The 16,086-nt window shown below is 39.0% G+C and overlaps 3 protein-coding genes across 5 annotated transcripts in view; 1 reads left to right on the top strand and 2 right to left on the bottom strand.

The window, feature by feature from the left end:
* Nucleotides 1-25: 25 nt before the first annotated feature.
* LOC105380583 (methylosome protein 50) lies at nt 26-2,229 on the bottom strand. Its single transcript, XM_011550173.3, has 6 exons — nt 2,004-2,229; nt 1,742-1,899; nt 1,368-1,541; nt 940-1,102; nt 574-745; nt 26-309 (listed from the first exon to the last, which is right to left on the bottom strand). The coding sequence occupies exons 1-6, from the start codon at nt 2,107-2,109 to the stop codon at nt 108-110; spliced, it is 975 nt and encodes a 324-aa protein (XP_011548475.3). The 5' UTR covers nt 2,110-2,229; the 3' UTR covers nt 26-107.
* Nucleotides 2,230-2,500: 271 nt separating this feature from the next.
* LOC105380581 (probable cytosolic iron-sulfur protein assembly protein Ciao1) lies at nt 2,501-9,464 on the top strand. 2 transcript variants are annotated; one of them, XM_011550169.3, is made up of 6 exons: nt 2,502-2,658; nt 5,442-5,651; nt 5,747-5,878; nt 6,057-6,233; nt 8,771-8,964; nt 9,194-9,464. In XM_011550169.3, the coding sequence occupies exons 2-6, from the start codon at nt 5,452-5,454 to the stop codon at nt 9,376-9,378; spliced, it is 888 nt and encodes a 295-aa protein (XP_011548471.3). In that variant the 5' UTR covers nt 2,502-2,658; nt 5,442-5,451; the 3' UTR covers nt 9,379-9,464. The 2 variants fall into 2 exon arrangements, with proteins under 2 accessions (XP_011548469.3, XP_011548471.3); XM_011550167.3 differs by lacking the exons at nt 5,442-5,651; nt 5,747-5,878; nt 6,057-6,233; nt 8,771-8,964; nt 9,194-9,464 and adding exons at nt 2,973-3,247; nt 3,330-3,517; nt 3,602-4,206 and having other exon boundaries at nt 2,501-2,658.
* LOC105380582 overlaps nt 9,417-16,086 on the bottom strand; it is a 21,252-nt gene continuing 14,582 nt past the window's right edge. Inside the window, exons 3-6 of one of the 2 annotated variants that reach the window (XM_011550171.3) lie at nt 11,631-12,978; nt 10,782-11,520; nt 9,835-10,694; nt 9,417-9,715 (exon numbers count right to left, since the gene is read on the bottom strand). In XM_011550171.3, coding sequence (XP_011548473.3) covers nt 9,618-9,715; nt 9,835-10,694; nt 10,782-11,520; nt 11,631-12,978 — 3,045 coding nt within the window. In that variant the 3' untranslated portion in view covers nt 9,417-9,617. The remainder of the gene's footprint in view (nt 9,716-9,834; nt 10,695-10,781; nt 11,521-11,630; nt 12,979-16,086) is intronic. The other variant, XM_011550170.3, reaches the window with a different exon arrangement.

Raw genomic sequence — 16,086 nt, 5'->3', positions numbered from 1 at the left:
AATTGGGTCAAAGAAAACTGGCTACTGTAGTACAAATTATAATCTGTATTTTTGTTTCGAGAGCAGTAATCAACAACAATAATCATCATAATCACTTACAATCAGGGTCATTTTTGCACAAAATGCGTGTTGATAGCGCCATCCCATCCCACTGTGTGAAGTTTTTGCTTGTCTGTACTGTGCCAGGTCATACCTCTGACATAGTTATTGTGTCGGTTATCTTTGTACACCAGATTCAATTTGTAGTCTTCACTTATTCCGTAAACTGACACTATTCTATTATCACAGCACACAGCTACATTATTGGACCTGTAAAGAAAGTAAGTATATTGTAAGTAAGATGAAAAGTATGTATGGTTGTATACCTACGGTAGGGGGAATATTAGTATCTTCACATGAGAGTTTGCATGGAATTATTTTAAATTAATTTAAAATGTGTGTGGTCTTACTAATATGATATGAATAGAATACATCCAATCTGATAATGGCAAAATCTTGGATCTGATTACAGTCTGTATGCCTCAGGTAAGGTAAATGCTACATTTTATAGTTATGAAGTCACGGAAAACTTACTCTTTGTTAAATTTAATCCTATGTACGGGAGCGGGGAATGTAATAAGTGGTTGTGGGGCCTTCAGACTCCGCATGTCAATGAGGCTGAGCACTCCCGCCTCATCACCAACCAGCAGGTGATCCTCATTGAGCCACTCTAAGCAACGCACTCCCGCGTCCAGTACTGCTAGGTCTGAAAGTATATTTTAAATAATCAAGTACAATTTAGACACGCCAAAGAAAACTGCTTATGGTCACTCAAGTCTGAGTCACATGTTAGTGACTACAAAAAAATTGGTATAGAATTGATACTAGAACATATTATTATTATATTATCTACATAATGGATATGTTAAATAAGTCTTGTTTTATATTATAGGTACATACCACTGATTTTCTCTGTTGAATCCTTGTCCCACAGTGAAACATGTCTATCTAGGGAACAGGTGGCAAAGCTCATGGACTGCGGTTTCACTGCAACTCCCGTGATCATCATGCTGTGGCAGCCGAGGTAGTTGTTCTCACAGATCATCTCATTTATGTCCCAGACCTGCAAATTTTACATGTTCAGTATTTACTGAGATTGCAAAATGTGAAAAATTATAATTCATTACAGATTATAAGACTCATCAGCTCTCCATGTTATGGAGATAAATAATAATTGTGACTACTACTTATAATTACAAGTAATTAACATTTTATTTAGTAAGATATTGTACAAGTCAGTGAAGGTGTCTTTTTAGATAATAGTTTTTCAAATATGAATTTAACTTTAAATAACAACAGAAAATGCTGCTATGAAAAAATGTAGTAACCTTTATATTTCCATCTGCAGCAACGGTGACATAATGGTTGACAGGGTCCAAGCAGTCCACAGCCATGACTGCATCGTCATGCTCCGACACCGTCATCACTTCCTCCCACGCAGCCCACGCCCCGGTGCCATGCGTCCAGACACTGACTGACCCCGAGTCTTGGCAGAGTAATAACTGGAAATATTATAAAAATTGACCAACTTTAACAAGAATACAATATTAGTCAGACTTCAAAGAGGAGGGTTCTATGGAGTGGAGACATTGAATTTTTAAGTTGGACTGAACGAAAGAGGGCAGGTCTCTATTGGGCAAGGACTGTTTAGCAAATTTTTTGGTTAAATTGGGTTTCAAAATATGTGAGAAAATACACAAACCTTGTCGGGATTTTGTATAAAGCATCCGTCTGCGGTTCCACTGGGTAAAGCGACGCTTAGTTTGTCTAAGGTGTCTGCTTCCAAAGTTTTTAATACTTTAGCTCCACCGTTCCAGTAGCGACCGGTAAGCTCAGAGCATCCGATTAGTGTAGTGCCATCTGAAGAGGTTATGAAAGTTAGATTTTATACATTATATTATCGGAGCATGAAGTTATAATCCTTTTCTAAACTTGTGTAATGGGAAAATATGAAGTAAATTTACCATTATGCATGCGAATGTAATCCAAATGTGCCATCACCGACACATTTGAATCTTTTCTATAAACTTCAGCATTAAGATGCGGTGGAATTATAAGATTATCACACATTGTTTATTCACTGTTTGTGGCTAAATTTGCTAAAAAGATGTGATTTATATTTATTTTCAACTAAAAACCGTATAAGCCCGATGTGCGCGCGGTTTGACTTATTTTTTATTTTTCACAGATTATTATGAATATGAAATGTGATGAAATGTCACGAACCTACAGTGGCCCTCGGAATAAAAAAATGTGGTTTGCTTCGTGTAGTAGTGGTGAGTGGTAAGGAACGCCGTACCAGAATCAAAACTCGGGACGAGATTGATAAACATTTTAATTAATTTACTTCTATGTTGAGTACTTACTATCAAGCTAACAAAAAGATGACTACTGAGCAACTGAGCTTTAACAACCGTTATTATTCTGAGCGACTTCCAGTTTTCCACGGTTGACAACTTTTTATAGTTTTTATTCTGTGATAACTGTCAAAAGTTGTGAAATTGAAAACAGCGATCGCGAATCGAAAAATATTTTGGAATATCGTGTAAAATAAGTTTAAACAAGCGGTGAAGCGGAGTCTTATTGCTATTTTGTAGTCTGCCATTAAATTGTAACTTGGTAAGTATATAAAACGTATATACATCAAATTTTGTTTTTAATAATTTATAACCTCTAAACTTTGGGATGATGATGAAAAATTGGTTATCTATTTATCGAAACTATTTATTTAAGTCGCTGACTTTGTAAGCTTTTATAAAAATGTCTGCTTTAGTCCAAATTATTGTCAGCATGAAATTAAATATCTAATATGCATATTTAAATTAAAAAAACAGATTACTTTGCAACTATATGATACATACAAGTATATGATATAAATGATAACAATGAAATCCATATTTCATATCTAACATACCTTTTCCATGTGCCTACAGAAATATGGCTAAGTTAGAACTAACACAGAGTCTTACGGGTCATAAAGGCATTGTGTGGAATGTATCATGGCACCCTCTGGGAAATATATTTGCCTCTTGTGGGGAAGATAAAACTATTAAACTATGGCACAAAGAGGGTGAGGAGTGGAAGGTGAAGGCTGTGTTAGTGGATGGTCACCAGCGCACCATCAGGGAGGTTGCATGGTCTCCTTGTGGAAACTTACTGGCCTCTGCTAGCTTTGATGCTACCACAGCCATCTGGGACAAAAAAAGTGGTTAGTGTCTTATCTATTGAAAGTAATGAAGTATAAAATGCTTTTACAAAAATATATAAACCTATTTATATGTTATTACTAGGTCAGTTTGAATGCAATGCTACATTAGAAGGACATGAGAATGAAGTGAAAAGTGTAGCATGGTCGCCTTCTGGTCACCTCCTGGCTACCTGTGGCCGTGACAAGTCAGTGTGGGTGTGGGAGGTCGCTGGAGATGATGAATATGAATGTGCAGCCGTACTCAATGCTCATAATCAAGATGTCAAGAAAGTATGTAACAAAATACGAAACTTAATTCATAGTTTAGCAAATATTTCTTGCATATATTTTGTATTCAAATTGATATTTTTGTAGGTAGCCTGGCATCCATCATTGGACATTTTAGCCTCAGCTTCCTATGACAACAATGTCAAAATGTACAAAGAGGACCCAAATGACAATGACTGGACTTGCATTGCCACTCTGCAGTCCCACGAGTCCACTGTGTGGAGCCTGGCCTTCGACAAGACCGGGGAGAGGCTCGCCACATGCAGTGACGACAACACTGTTAAAATATGGAAGGAATACAAACCTGACAACCAAGAAGGAGTAGCAATGGCTGATAGGGATGCTGTGTGGAAATGTGTCTGTACATTGTCTGGGTATCACACTAGATGCATCTATGACATAGCCTGGTGTCACAAGACTGGTCTAATTGCCACTGCATGCGGTGATGATATCATCAGAATATTTAAAGAGACTGTGGACTCTGACCCTAACGCACCAACATTTGATCTGGTGAGCACCAAGCTGGATGCCCACGCTCAGGATGTGAACTGTGTGAAGTGGAACCCAACTGGGAACAAAGAGTTACTCTCCTGCAGCGATGATGGCTCCATTAAGGTTTGGAAGTTGGAGGAGTAAAAGTATAATGAACCATTTTACCACACAACTGTGTATACAATCATAATGTATAATATGGGTGAAATCGCCAAAATTTGTACGTAACAAAAACGTAACAAAAGGGAAACGTTACAAAAATGTTACAAAAAGGAACTATACGGACTCGATCACACTACTATGAATAAATAAAACAATTTTTATTTAATCAGCACTACGGCGAAGCGAAAAGGAGGGTTATGATTTTGACCGGTACCTATTCAATAATTAAAAAACGAACTACTTTCGTAATTATTGAACAAAAATATTTAAAAAATATATATATCTATGAGGTTTTTTTTATATTAATTGAATTATTAATTATTTTGGTATTAGGTATCACTAGTTAGGATAATTGAAATTAAACTTCTGTACAACTAATATGTTTTTGTAATTTATTAGTTTAAAAAATGTCATCACATTCTTGTCAGTCTGAATGTGCCCTTAGCTTTCCTTTTTGTAACGTTACAAAGAAAATTGTAACAAAATGGAACAAAAATTCTTACGTTCATAAGCTAAAAATATTTTTAACACACGTGGATTTAGTTTTCCGAAAATTTTACTAACTGCATAGTAAACAGACTGAAATTATGATTTTACGTGCAGGAATTACTTTGTAAATACTTTCCTTTAACTTAATTTTTTGGTTGTTACAAAGGGGAACACTGAAAAGTCTTTTTTCTTCCGAGTTCACTATAACTTCGATAACGACTACAAACAAAATGGCAGAGACGCGACACTAACGCCACTTCTAAGAAAACTTTTGCTCGTGGTGATGCCAGTAAAATAATTTAGATTTAATACTATTTTATACAAAAAAATACTGTTACAAAGAGCATAACAAAGAAATATGATATTTTTATTAAGTTTTAAATTTATGTAAATTTCAATAACCACTGTACAAAATATGATAAAATACAAATAATTTAATACGTTACTTATTCTACTAATATGATTTACCAAAATTTTCTATGTGAAGTTGTTATATTTTTCTCATTTAGTAGGTTTTAGTGCAACCAAGAGAAATGGACAAAAAATGTACAAATTTTGGCGATTTCACCCATATAACTTTAATTAAGGAAATGTTTATGTAAATAAAGTTAGTCCATTGTTATTCATATAATGTTTTTCTATACGTACACATATTTTCAATTCAAATATATTAAATACCTACGAATTTTAAATCTGCAATAAATCATAAGGTAAGACAATTTCATGCTGACAATAAGGTGTGCATAATTTTCAGGATACCTAATTAGACATTCTTTTATTGTAGCTGCCATCTAATGATATTGAAAGTCGGAAGCAGCCTGGTAAACCATTTTGCTAAGCGCCTGTACTCAACAGTGAAACCTGCAGTAATGGCGGGAGAGATCACTGGGGTGTCCCTAAAAACTGTTGTGGAGGCACTGGAGAACTTTGCCCCTAAACAACTTGCTGAAAGCTGGGACAACACTGGGCTGCTGGTTGAGCCATATACCAAAAGGTGGGTGTTGTTTAAATCGTAAAGCATACTGAATTATGTTTGCAAATTGTGATAGCAAAGAGCCAAGTAAGTACGTTTTTATAATCATTTTCCAGGAACATCACCAAAGTCCTCCTTACTAATGACTTGACGGAAGATGTCGCTATCGAAGCAAGCGAGCTCGGATGTGAAATGATCGTCTCTTACCACCCGCCAATATTCGCACCACTCAAGGCTATTACACAAAGGTACTTTATGATTTATTAAAACAAGAAGAGTCTTCAAAAACCACAATCTAGCCTATGACAAGAAAAATATATTAATATAGTTCTATTCCCAAAACTCACCCCAAAGTCCTGTCACCCTATCCATAAAAATTGCATGTTAAAAAACCCAAGTGTAATAAATGTAAAAATAACTTTTCAGTGCATGGAAAGAGCGCATAGTCTCGCTTCTGCTGGAGAGCCGCATCGCTCTGTACTCACCGCACACCAGCTGGGACGCCGTGAGCGGCGGGGTCAACGACTGGCTGGCGACAGCCTTCCATCTGGCTGAGAGTGCGCCCATCCTGCCTGGCAGCGAGCCTGGTGTCGGTGCTGGCAGGTATGATAATTATCTTCTTCAGGACGTAATCGTCCACAGCTGGTCATAGGCTCAGATATAGATATAAATGCCGACCTACAGATATTAATAAGGAGAAATATCATACTGCGCGTAACCTCTGCAACAAGGCGTGTAGAAATGCTCAAAGACGCCATATTCATGAATCCATTGAAAATGGAGATCCAGCTAAGGTCTGGAGATTCTTGAAGTCACTGGGAGTTGGAAAACCACAGCATAGCTCCTTACCTAGTAATTTAAACTTAGATTCTCTGAATCTTCATTTTTCCTCAACTTCAGCTCTTTGTGATGCTATTAAAACTAAGACACTCAATCACATTTCTACTTTACCAACTCCCGGCTTTTCCTCTTTTCATTTGAGCCAATTCAGTGAAGGTGATGTTAAGAAAACCATTACTTCCATCACCTCCAACGCAGTTGGTAGTGATAGTGTCAGTAGAAACATGGTCATGCCCATCATTTACGTCATCATCCCTATCATTACCCATATCCTTAACTCCTCTATCTCTGCAAAGGTTTTTCCCTCAGCATGGAAAGATGCTCAAATAACCCCTCTTCCAAAAAAATCACACCCTTCCTCTTTCTCGGATTACCGTCCCATTTCAATTTTACCTTTCCTTTCCAAAGTTCTCGAACGTCTGGTTCATCATCAACTTAGTTCCTTCCTCTCCCAAAATGATCTACTTAATCCTTTTCAATCTGGTTTTCGTCCTGGACATAGTACGGTAACTGCTTTAATTAAAATTACCGATGACGTCCGTTGGGGTATGGAAAAAGGTCAGCTTACTGTATTGGCATTGCTCGATTTCAGTAACGCCTTCAACACCGTAGATTTCGAAATACTGCTTGGAATTTTGGGTTCACTTAACATATCTCCAGAAGCTGTTGGCTGGTTTCACAGTTACTTGCATGGGCGCCGACAGCGCATACGCATAGAGGATTCCTTCTCTACGTGGTGTAACTCCTCTGCCGGTGTCCCGCAAGGTGGCGTCTTATCTCCTCTGCTCTTCGCTATTTTCATTAATAGTATATCCCATAAATTCTCTTCTTTCTACCACTTGTACGCAGATGATCTACAGATCTATATGCAGTCAGCACCATCTGATTTAGCTGATGCCATTTCAAAAGTTAACTCCGACTTGAACAGCATATCTGTATGGTGTAAATCTTACGGACTAAAAATCAACCCCACAAAAACACAGGTCGCTATATTGGGTAGCCCCAGAATGAGGTCGAAGGTTGATTGGCACCAAATACCTCACATATCTTTCGATGGCAATATTATACCTTTCAGCAATGTTGTGAAGAACCTTGGTGTATATATCGACAGCAACCTTACATGGACTCTGCAAATGGCTGAACTGAGCCGGAAAATATTTGCATCTGCTTCATCCTTAAGGCGACTGCGCAATTTTCTACCGACATCTACTAAAGTTTCGCTTGTTCAGACCCTTCTTCTTCCAATACTCGACTACGCAGACGCCAGCTATCCAGATCTCACAGAGGAGCAATTAAACAAACTTGAGCGACTTCAAAACTTCTGCATACGGATAATTTTCGGCCTCCGAAAATGATTCGCCTTCGACGGAATGCTCATATTCTTTCGCTCTTGTACTCTGTCCTGTTCAACCCATGCACGCCAAACTACCTGAAGGAGCGCTTTCAGTTTCGACTGAACGCTCAAGGAAGACCGATGCGTTCTTCACAGGAGCTTCTACTGGAATATCCGGCGCATTCTACAAAATTTTACAGCCACTCCTTTACGGTTCGGGCAATTGAGCTGTGGAACTCTCTGCCACTTAATGTGCGTAGCGCTAAATCACCGCAAACCTTTAAAACACTGGTAAACAATCATTATCTATCATTGTAAGTAGTCCGTGTCTGTATTATATGTCTTTTATAATTTGTTTAGTATAATAATGTTATTTAATTAACTTAATATGTATGTTTGTATATATACTTAATATGTATGTTTGTATAATATGTATGTATATAATTATGTATAGTATGTATTGTTTATGGTATGTATTACAGTATTATAGGTTTATATTAGGCTATTATAAGTAGGTACATAGTTAGTTATATTATTATTTTGTTATTGTTGGTACACCGCCCTCTAAATTGTCACTTTGTTTCCGCTATATATAAGGTTGCCTGTAAGAGATCGCCCTCAGCGATAAGGCCGCCTATTGTACATTAGTTCTAGTCTATAAGTATGTGTTTTTGTATGTCTGATTTATGTGGTGTTCAATAAAGCAATATTCTATTCTATTCTATTCTATTCTCAGAAGCTCTACAAAACTCTGGTTCTCAACCAGACTTCACAGTGTGGTGTGTTGAAATAACACCAACTATGTAAATTATTTTAGATGAAAAAATATTTTATTTCTGTATTCACACTCAATGGTAATTTCCACTGGGTGTGAAACATGTAAACCTGAAAGACCACAATCTAAAATCTGTCATATTTTTTTCATAACCAATTCCGCACACAAATCTAACCATATGTTACACCACAGGTTGCTCAAGTTGTCAGAGCCCGTGTCGCTCCAGAATGCAGTGGATGGAGTGAAGCGGGTGACTGGCTTGTCTCACGTGCGGCTGGCGGTGGCTCGCGGGTGCAGTGTGACTGCTCCCGTCAGCAGTGTCGCCCTCTGTGCCGGCTCCGGGGCTTCCGTGCTCAAGGGGGTTAAGGCTGATCTTTACTTGACTGGTAAGTGCATGAAATGTCGTGAACTTGATAAACAATACTACAAACTAGATCGAGTGTCATTAATACCTATATGTGATACACTTATCCATCCATGCATTATATGTATGATGTTAAAGAAAACACAAATTATTCATCATGAAATTATAACGAAGACACCAGTTTTAGATGATTGCTTTAGTAAATACTGTAATTTTAAGGTTATAGTAATAAAGTCACCTGTTATGTTTAGGTGAGATGCTGCATCACGACATCTTGGACGCGACGCAGAAGGGGATCTCGGTGATCCTCACCAACCACTCCGACTCTGAGAGGGGCTTCCTCAGGGGGTTCTCCTCAAACCTCAAGACTCGTCTGGACAACAAGGTCCAGGTCCACGTGAGTCAAAAAGACAAGGATCCGTTAACCACCGTCTGATGCATTTACTAAGTTATAACTAAGGCAATAAAAGGCAATTTTATGTTACGTTACGTTAATTTAATAAATACTTAGTTTGTCCATTATATCTGCGTTTAAATTACATTAACTGTTACTGAAAACTAACTTATGTTTTACAAAGTTCAGGAATTGATTCTGAGATCATTATTCTACTTTAACATACTTGGTAGAGAACTACGCAATGTTAAGGATTCACACACATCGGCACGACTAGTAAGCTACAGTAGCTGGCAGTTTCGTTGAGAATACACTTTTGTCTTCCACTTTCTGTCGTGGCGACTCTCGCTCGGTATCCACAGTGGTTCCTGGTACTGCACTGAAACACGTTCACTTTTAATATGCGGTTTTAATATTTTGTTAGTAGGTAGTCATTAGGCATGCATGCAGCTTACTTACGATGAGGTTTCTTATCTGACGATTTAGATTTGGACTTACTCTCTTTTATTTTCTCTGGGTGAGTGCTCATTCTCTTGGTACCAGGCTTCAGTTTACAGATGGACGATACGGTGCCGTTTTTATCGTCGTAGTTAATTACATACTCTCTGCGCTTATTTTTGTCTGATTTGACTGTGGAGTCACGATCTTCGATTCGCTTAGTATGTTTATTTTGAGTATTATAATCGGCGGCCTTTGTGTTGTCTAAATGTCGTTCTGATTTGTCCCTCGATTTGCTTCGTTCGCGTCTTTTTGAGTTAGTTCTTTCGTCAACTGTGTCGATACCTTTAGAGGAGGTTTTTCCGTAAGAGCCGTGTTTGTTATCTTTTAGCTTCTCAATCGTATCTAACTGATGTGTGCGTTCTCTATGAGTGTAGTGTCTACTTTCTTTGTTTGGGGATTTTTCGGCAATCCTTAGCTCAATAACATCAGGCTCATTAGTAGGTAAAACAATTTCACTGCGCTTTCTATCTCTTGATACGGATGTATTGTCTTTGCGAGATCTTGTCGAACTTTTCTCAATTTTCTTCCTACTTGATTCGGTATGTTGATCTATTGAATTTGTATGCTTACTTGATCTAGATTTTATCGATCCTCTGTTAGGGTCTTCTTGAATAGTTTCGTTTTCAAGTTTTCGATGACTTTTTTCATGTCTATCAGTGCTTGACTTCCATCGATGCCGGTCTCGGGAGTGATCTTGAAGTTCTGGTGAATTCTTCGGCGAATTGACGCGTTTGACTTCTGGCTCCGACTCACCGTTGATGTTGACGTATAGGGCCTCTTCTTCAGGTAAATTCTGCTCTTCACAATGTAAGGGCTCTTGAACCTCTTCTGTGTACTTCTCACCATAGCGTTTCGATCTAAAATTTTAATTGAAATAAGTTAGAAAGAGTCAATTTAAAATATTTTAAGAGTTAACAATAATTATAAGTAGTAGGTATACTTACTTAGATTTAGAAACGTCATTGTAGACTCGTCTGCCATCTCGATTAGGCCTGTCATACGCGGCCACAATATTCTTGTGCTTGGGAGGCTCAGATATACTGCGGGTCTTCGATGTTGTCGTAGCATCGTGTCGCCTCTGCCGAGACCTTCGTGACTCCCGCTCGATCGTATTGTCTTGCACTACATAGCTTTGTTCAACGATAGGCTTTAAAATTACCACTTTTTCTGAATCCTCATCGGCATACCTATCAGTCTTGTAATCGCTTAGAACTCTAGTACGTGGCCGAGGCACAGGTAGGGGAGCATGGGAATTTTTGATTGGGAGGTTTTGATATTCAGGAGTATCTTCTGATTCTGCTTCGCTGTTACAGACGCTGTTGGACACTCGTTGTATTAGTTTGACAGATTGCAAATCATTGTCTGAATGTGTTTCACGAGTTTTATTATATACTCGCATTATTGAATCCTGTAAAGATTCTCTTTGCTCGTCGTTAGATTTGTTATTGCCAACTCCAAAATACGTTAACTCATTTTCTCTAAGCTTTCTGGCTTTCGGTTTCACTTGAATGACTGGTGATGTTTGAAAGTTCCTTAGCTTCTCTTTAACAGATCGAGTATTGTTAGACTCGATTGCAACATCTTGGAACTTTTTAAAGTCGTCTCTGAATGAGTTTCTTTCAGATTTAAATCTCTGGAAGTATTGATTTTCACTCATTTCTTCTTTGATATGGAAGCTTGAACCTGCAACAGATATATGAAAAACATTAATAAAATAAAAATATAATAAGCTCTTGTTCATTCACTAGGTGCGCTTATATTATTAATTAAAATTATAATATGCAGAAACTGACCTTCGTTTTTAGTCTTGGTGTCATTTTGTTTATTGCTTATCACTGTAGGAACATATTTCTTATCTTCTGGTTGTAACTGTTTGTTAATTAATGATACTGCTGCGGGGACAACATTTTCTATTAATGTCCTTCCATTTTCGTAAGTATCATTCTTCCCAAATACCATGTTCTCTCCAAGGAGATAAGGTTTGGGTTTCGGAATTTTGTTTTTGAGAATACTTTTTGTAGCTGCTGTATTCTCATCGGATTCACCGGGATCGCCATTCAGATTGCTCTCGAAATCATTGATAGGAGTGAAATCGTTAATTCTTTCACCGAACAAAGTTACAGGTTTATCAAAATTACTCTTAATTGGTACAAAAGCACTTCTCCTTCTTCGAAAATCATTAGTTGGAGGAGGTTTTTCATCTGTAGCTATTATATTAACTTTCCCAGAATCTGCTGCAAAATGTAGTTCCGTTTTGCAGAATTCAACTCTTTTGACTCTTCTTTCTTCATTATTGATATGAGTTTTCATGTATTGGTATTTGTCGTCTATTTGATTATTCATTGGTAAAGCTATGGACACTTTTCCTGCAGATTGTAATGTTATCTTATCTTCTGAAGGTTCCTCGATGATACAGTTATCTCTATGACTTTTAATAGGAGTTTCTTTGTACTGTCTATTTCTGGCGAGCCAGTCCCTGAAGGAGCCCTCTCTAGGCTCGTAGCTGGCGTCGCTCGTGTCCACGTGTATGTGATGGGTTCTCTCATCTGTAGGTTCGTTTACGACTTCAGTAGATTTACAAATACCGCTATCTGTTGAGGATTCCATAGCTAGCGTATCGTTTTTGTGCTGAATAGTTTCCGATAAAGGTGAAGTGTCTTCGAAGCTGTAGCTCTTTCGTCTGTCGTTCCAGCTATCATTGTTACCATTCAAGAGTGATTTGTATTTCAAAGTGCTCAAGCTCACAGGTGGGTCTAGTAAAGGAGATGCTCTGGTTGAGTTTCGTTTGGGGGACTGCTTGGACTGAATCTCGCTGCTGTCGGAGTCAAAAGAGTATTTTCTTAGCAAACTGGAGTGTTTGTTCACTCGTGTGTCGAGATCTATGACGCTGAAGTTGTCAGCGGTGGAGGAGGACTCTTCACTGGGCATCCTTCCGTTAGTACTGGCTGGACTCCTCCACTTAGACGGCTCTGATATCTCCGTGTCGTCTGGTTCTGTCACTTTATAGTTTTCTGATTCCGAGAAGCGTTCTGGTGAAGATTCTAGTGGCGTTGAGGAGATCTCAAATGGTTTCGACGCTATTTCCAGTGGCTTTGTTAAAAATGCCGACGGGTCCATAAAGCTTGAGCCTGAAGATATAACCTGAAAATAATATTAAATAAGTTGTTAAAAATCATACCCTCTGCAAAGCGCTCCTAATATTAAGTTCATATTAAGCATAAATATAATGAGTAATTTGTAAATTACTAATGTTGTGTGTATTTTGATCAAGATATAATCTAAAAGTGGGCGGAGTATACCTAATAGCCTTGCCAATTCGATGTAGATTATTATAGGTAGGTACAAGTAGTTAAAGTTAGGTAGCTAGGTACTTACTGTTGTACCTAACTAATTAACTATTTTATAATAATGTTGGATCCTACTACCCTACGTAGGAGCAAGGGCCGGGCGTTCCCTATAAAAGCGCAGCGAACGGTGGCGCAGGCCTCTTTTCTCGGCTGGACTCGGTGGCGTGCGGAAGCTCTGCTCGTGGTGTAATCTGCTGTTCGGTATTTGTGTCTTTCTTTAATTTCTATTGTTGATTTGTATAATTGGTAATAATTCTGTTCCTCTGTTAGTTTGTTAAGTTTGGTTATAATTTTTGTAAATACATGTGATTAGTTTTTAGGTTAATAAATAATTCTTTTTTTTAATTGCAATTTCACTTCTGTCCTAACATCAGAAGTGGGATTCCAATCCAACACCCACATCTGCGTTTCTTGAGCAATTTTGATTAAAAAACAGAGGAACTTTATCGTTGCCAACTTGTGTGTTTTTTACTATTTTTTCTGTACAAAACAATCATGCCTAACACTCATAGTTCGCGGAGTAGATCGCGCAGCAGGTCGCATCGACGAGAACGAAGGCGCGATCGATCGCGAAAACATTCACGTAGATCACGTCATCGTTATGAACGTACACCCCCCAGGGTTCGATCCCCTGTGACGTCGCCACCTGCGTCATACGTTAGCGCGACACCTAATCCTGTTCCCGTAGAATCGCGAACACTCGATACGATTTTGTCTCGCCTTGAAATGATAGAAAGTAAATTCACTTCTACCCCCATCTCACAACCAGATCAATCCGCCTCGTCAGTTACTCAAGCGATTGTTGACGCTTTTCAATTTGTAAACCCGGGACGTTCACATTACTATGTGTCAAACTTTGACCCGTTAATCCATGACGTGGACTCTTGGTGTGATGAAGTGGACCGCGCGCAACTAGCTAATCGCTGGGATGACAAAGAATGCTTATCACGTGTAGCAGGGTGTTTAAAAGGTGACGCTAGAACTTGGCTAAACGAATGGGTATCGACCGATAGATCGTGGAGCAGCTTCAAGCGGGAATTTAAGCCGCTTTGTTCTCGCAAACTTGACTACGCGACGATACTATTCGAGACAATGTGCACGACTTCTAGTAAGTTTAGTTCATACGCGGAATACGCGCGTCGTACTTTGTTACGCCTACACATAATTAAAGGACTTCCCGACGAGTTAGTAACACAAATTGTTATCCGTGGAATAGAAGATGCACAGGTGCGAGCAGCGGCAGCGAACGCCGAACTTTCTTCGGAAAAACTTGTGTCATTTCTGTCTATTTATGTAAAACCAGAGCAAAACAAGGCTATTTTCATTAAAACAAAGACGGACCATCCATCACGAAAACGTGGTACAGAACATGCGGATCAGAGCCAACGTAAAATCTGTTTTAACTGCAAAGGGCATGGCCACCTCTCTCATAACTGTCCCAAGAGGTTTAAGCCATCAGAATCGACCTTCAAGGCACGGCCTGGTGCTCCGACCTGCACGTTCTGTAAAAAGATAGGACACACGGAGAGTGTTTGTTTTGCGAAAGAAAGATCGACTGGCCCTCAAGGTCAACATAACAATCGGAATGTAAATTTTTGTCAGGATTCCACGGAAAAACAAACGACATAACTACCGCTGTAATTCAAGGCGTACCGGTTGACGTGTTAATAGACAGTGGGGCACTTAATGTTTCTCTCGTATCATCGGACGTAATAAAACATCTGAATCCTACATTAAAGCCTACTAGATGCGTGTTAAGGGGCATTAGTAACCATGAAATTGTAGCCACGTCATGCACAACTCTTACGGTCCAATTTGCCAACATTGCGATAGAAGCTGATTTTATAGTGGTGCCAGCCAAGTTTATGCAAACACCCTTAATCATCGGAACCGACATTTTAAATAGGGATGGTATTACCTACGTTAGAACTAAAGACTGCCAATACCTAACTCGTACGCCTGTCAGTGATAAAAATACCCACGTTTTCACCGTGACAAAAGATACCGAAGCACTTATAACTACCCCGCTAAAAGGTACCGAGCGTGATTCTCTCATGAGGGTAATTGATGATTTTGCGGATTTCTTTATAACAGGCACAGCAACCACTACTGTGACCACGGGCGAAATGCATATCAATGTAACTAGTGATGTACCCGTCACCTATCGGCCTTACAAATTATCGATCGCTGAAAAACTCAAGGTTCGCGAAATCATCAATGATCTTCTACAAAAGAACATTATCAGGGAATCGCAGTCAGAGTACTCTAGTCCTATTATCCTTGTGAAGAAGAAGGACGGGTCGGACCGTCTCTGCGTCGACTTCCGCGCTTTAAATAGGGTGACTGTCAAAGAGCGATATCCGTTACCGTTGATCGACGATCACATCGACCGCCTAGGTGATAAAAATATAACGCGATACTCCTCACTTGATATGGCTTCGGGTTTTCACCAAATAAGGATCAGTGATGAATCCATACATCGGACAGCATTCGTCACACCCGAGGGGCACTACGAATATTTAAAAATGCCCTATGGACTCTCAAATTCGCCAATCGTGTACCAAAGGATTATTAATAAAACATTGCGCAAATTTATAGACGCGGGACAAGTCCTGGTTTATATCGATGACGTGCTGCTGATGAGTACCACAATAGACGAGGGGATAGAGTTGCTGAGGAAAGTACTCGCCACCTTAACCGAGGCAGGGTTTTCGATAAATTTACGGAAATGTGTCTTTCTAACCACTGAAGTCGAATATCTCGGGCGAATAATAAGTCAAGGTCAGGTTAGGCCGAGTCCTCATAAGATTCAAGCACTGGTAAATTCACCCGCTCCGGAGAACGTAAAACAGGTCAGGCAGTTCTTAGGGCTAGCTGGTTATTTCCGGAAGTATATCGAAGG

Source organism: Plutella xylostella, chromosome 10 (genome assembly GCF_932276165.1).
Source record: "Plutella xylostella chromosome 10, ilPluXylo3.1, whole genome shotgun sequence".
In the NCBI taxonomy this organism is placed as follows: domain Eukaryota; kingdom Metazoa; phylum Arthropoda; class Insecta; order Lepidoptera; family Plutellidae; genus Plutella; species Plutella xylostella.
Note: the sequence above shows the minus strand (reverse complement) of the source record. Positions and strands in the feature narration are given on the sequence as shown.

Coding starts and splice junctions, on each gene's coding strand:
- LOC105380583 (XM_011550173.3), bottom strand. CDS start 2,109: ATGTGTGATAATCTTATAATTCCACCGCATCTTAATGCTGAAGTTTAT. Junction 746..939: donor TTCAACAGAGAAAATCAGTG/GTATGTACCTAT, acceptor ATATACTTTCAG/ACCTAGCAGTACTGGACGCG. Junction 310..573: donor AGGATTAAATTTAACAAAGA/GTAAGTTTTCCG, acceptor CTTTCTTTACAG/GTCCAATAATGTAGCTGTGT.
- LOC105380581 (XM_011550167.3), top strand. CDS start 2,977: ATGGCTAAGTTAGAACTAACACAGAGTCTTACGGGTCATAAAGGCATT. Junction 3,248..3,329: donor CATCTGGGACAAAAAAAGTG/GTTAGTGTCTTA, acceptor TGTTATTACTAG/GTCAGTTTGAATGCAATGCT. Junction 3,518..3,601: donor ATAATCAAGATGTCAAGAAA/GTATGTAACAAA, acceptor ATATTTTTGTAG/GTAGCCTGGCATCCATCATT.